Source organism: Vicia villosa, linkage group LG6 (assembly GCF_029867415.1).
Source record: "Vicia villosa cultivar HV-30 ecotype Madison, WI linkage group LG6, Vvil1.0, whole genome shotgun sequence".
NCBI lineage: Eukaryota > Viridiplantae > Streptophyta > Magnoliopsida > Fabales > Fabaceae > Vicia > Vicia villosa.
Window position 1 is genome coordinate 99981495 of NC_081185.1, and position 3309 is coordinate 99984803.

The following is a 3309-nucleotide window of genomic DNA, read 5'->3' on the forward strand; positions in this document are numbered from 1 at the left end:
AGTTTTTAGGGCTTGAAAGAGTAAAAGTATGGGATAGTTATAGTAAAAATGTGTGAAGTGGGAGTGAGTGATTTTTAAATTGTTTTTCCAATGATGAAAAAACATGAACAGTGCAAAAAGTTATAACAAGGAATAAAGTGAATACATTTTAACCTAATCACTATACAATCTCTTCTCCCAGAAAGTCACATGAAATGTAGGCATGCTTCTCGACAAGACAATTGTCTTTCGTTGAATTGAATCACTAACCTTTCACTATCATGACAACAATGTTAATGAAGTAAATCTTTCACTTTCATGACTGATTGATTGAGTTCTTCACTCAATGTACGATGTTCAAAATATTATTAAAGATTTTGAACTTGATTATATTAACATATATGCATGCTTTAAAGATTGTATTATATATAAATGAGAATATGAAAATATTACCGAGTGTTTTATTCATGGCAAAAGTAGATGGAAAATAAATATGTATGATGTCCCCAATGAAACAATTCGTTACTTTTCTATAAAATCATAAACACAAAGATTATGTCATAACGAATTCCAAGAGAAATGTATGTCATAAAAATAAAATAATCAATGATGAAATTGCGAGCCACTCTTGTGGATCTTTGACTTGTAAAAAGTTTGATAAATTACACACAATTTTCATTCTAGATTCACGCAATATAAGACTTATATAACAAATGATTTTAATTTTCTCGATATGACAAGTTTCGATTATAATATGTTTCATGTGGATGTATTTAATTCCTTATCTCATTTGATTATGCATGAAGCAACCAAATTTTATTCTTTAACCAAAAAATTTATTGCCATTTATAATTACATAATTTAATCAAATGGCGTATTTCCACTCGATGGTAGAGTAAAACAATGGTAGGTTGTAAATTATTGGCTACAAACCGATTTAGAACTTTTTTCCATAAAATAATAACAATTATATATTCTTGAAATTAATAAGTTTATGATTACAATATTTAAAAACCACGTGGAGATTATTTTTGGGATACTAATAATCATTTTTGGAATGTGTTAGAATGTATGATCATTTTTGGGATTCTAATAATCATTTTGTGTTTTAATGAGTCTTATCCTATAAAAATCTCTTAACTATCTTAAGGCTTGGCTTAACCACAATTTCTTGATGCAATTGTTGATAATTTTCTCCCTTTAAAACAGCTTCAAAGACTTTTGTAGAATCAATTTGGTGCATGTTCCACCCAAGCTTATTAACCATCGTATCAATCTTTAAGAGTTGATTTTCAGCCAATTTGCACGTGTTTTCTTTCATTTTCGAAATAGCTTCCTTAAGTATCTTTTCTTTATGACCCTCATCAATACCTTTAACATTTTCTATCTCAAAATAATGTTGAAGCTCGGGAACACCAATTGCCCTTCTAATCCCTGTTGTGCAATTTGCTCCAGGTACAAAAAAGTCTCTAATTTCATCAACAAGACCTGCCTCAACCATTTCATTAACTCTTTTATCTAAATAAGGAAACAAAATAGACAAAGATACATCCACCCAAATGAAACAACAATTATATTTTAAACGAAATGCATAGATTGGGTCATCTACTAGTACTTGTAGGTAAGAATTGGAACCACCTACAATAATGGGTAGATGTCCATTTTCAACAATGGCATCTATGGTTTCAACCATTTTCTTGCAAAAATCATTCACAGTGAAATCATAATCAGGATCATCTATGATGCCTAACAAGTGATGTGGAATCGAACATTGTTCAGATTCTGGTACCTTATTGGTGACAATGTCAAGACCCTTATAGACTTGAATTTTGTCGGAGTTAATGATTTCAGAAGGGAATTGAATACCTATGTTAATAGAAAGTTTAGTTTTTCCAGTTCCAGTTGCACCCATTATGAACAAAACATTTTTCTTCTCAGTTAGAAAAGCCATAATTTTGTTTTGATGTAAAATCTCAGAGAAAAAACAATAACCTTAATGTTAAAAATAATTAAAATGAGTAAACTGAAAATTTAAACTAGAATCAACGTATTATATAAAAAAAAAATTAAACTGAAATGCATTATTCAAAACTCTCTTCTTAATAAAGATGTGAGTTATAACAAGAGGCGAGTAGATTGGAAGTGAACTAACCGAATGAAAACTCCTTTGTTAGTAAATTTTTGTTTTGTTGTGTGATCAATGAGTTGTTCAACTATATGCAATGTATATCTATCACCTTCGATAAATCAATCAATATAATGTGATATAAAAAAAATAGTTATTAGTTCTGACTAAATTAAAAATATAACGAAATCAAAAATGTTAAATATTTCTTTAGTACTGATAAAATAGAAAATATATAAAAATTCACTATCATGTAAAATATAATTAAGCTACATCTCATAACCGTCTTTAACATTCATTTTCATCTCCTTTAGAGAGAAAATCATCTCTTTTTTTTCCTTCTTTTGTGTTTGACAACTGTTTACGTTATCATAATATTCATTTCATATCTACTATATATAAATCCAAGGTTGTCATGATGGCAACCCTAGCCACATGTCACTTTGGTAGTATCTCTAAACAAAATTTGGCCACATGTCACCTTCATAATAAATCTAAACAAAAATCTTAATTTTAATTTTTAAAAATTTAACCCTATATTAAAAATAAATAAATATAATTATCATAATAATAATATAATATAATATAATATTCATCCACAAATATTAATAATAATTTTATAAATATGTAATATATAATATTTATAAGTTTATATTTTATTAATTTGTTAAAAAAATTCAAACTATTGTTATAAATGATTAATAATATTTTATTTAAACTAAAAAAATAACATGTAAGTAATTTGTAACAAAAAATTAAAAGTCCTTATTATTTAGTTTATTTTAGATTTAAAATTAAAAATAAATTTATTATAAGTTTATATTTTATTAATTTTAAAAAAAATTCAAACTATTGTTATAAATGATTAATAATATTTTATTTAAATTAAAAAAAACTATGAGTATTAAAAACCAATTTTTTATATCTAAACCTTACTTATTTCATTCATTTTTTCAATCGTTAATTAATTAATTTTATAAAAAAATCTAATTCTAATATTAGTAAAATTTTAATATTGTAACTAAAAATTAAAAATCTTACTTATTTAATTCATTTTTCATTCATTATTAAATAATATTATAATTTTTGAATTAATTATAATAAATGTATTGAGCATATACTTTTTTAAACGGTGGAGTATAATCTAAATAAAATAAAAAAGGTGGATTATAATAAATGCTACAATTATGAATTTCATTAAAATA

At 25.1% G+C, this 3309-nt stretch overlaps 1 protein-coding gene across 1 annotated transcript; it reads right to left on the reverse strand.

Annotated features, from left to right (window-relative positions):
* Positions 1–1102: 1102 nt before the first annotated feature.
* LOC131614226 (adenylate isopentenyltransferase 5, chloroplastic-like) lies at positions 1103–1930 on the reverse strand. The gene has a single exon (XM_058885844.1). It carries the CDS (start codon positions 1928–1930, stop codon positions 1103–1105), a length of 828 nt encoding a protein of 275 aa, XP_058741827.1.
* Positions 1931–3309: the final 1379 nt, after the last annotated feature.

Coding starts and splice junctions, on each gene's coding strand:
- LOC131614226 (XM_058885844.1), bottom strand. CDS start 1,930: ATGGCTTTTCTAACTGAGAAGAAAAATGTTTTGTTCATAATGGGTGCA.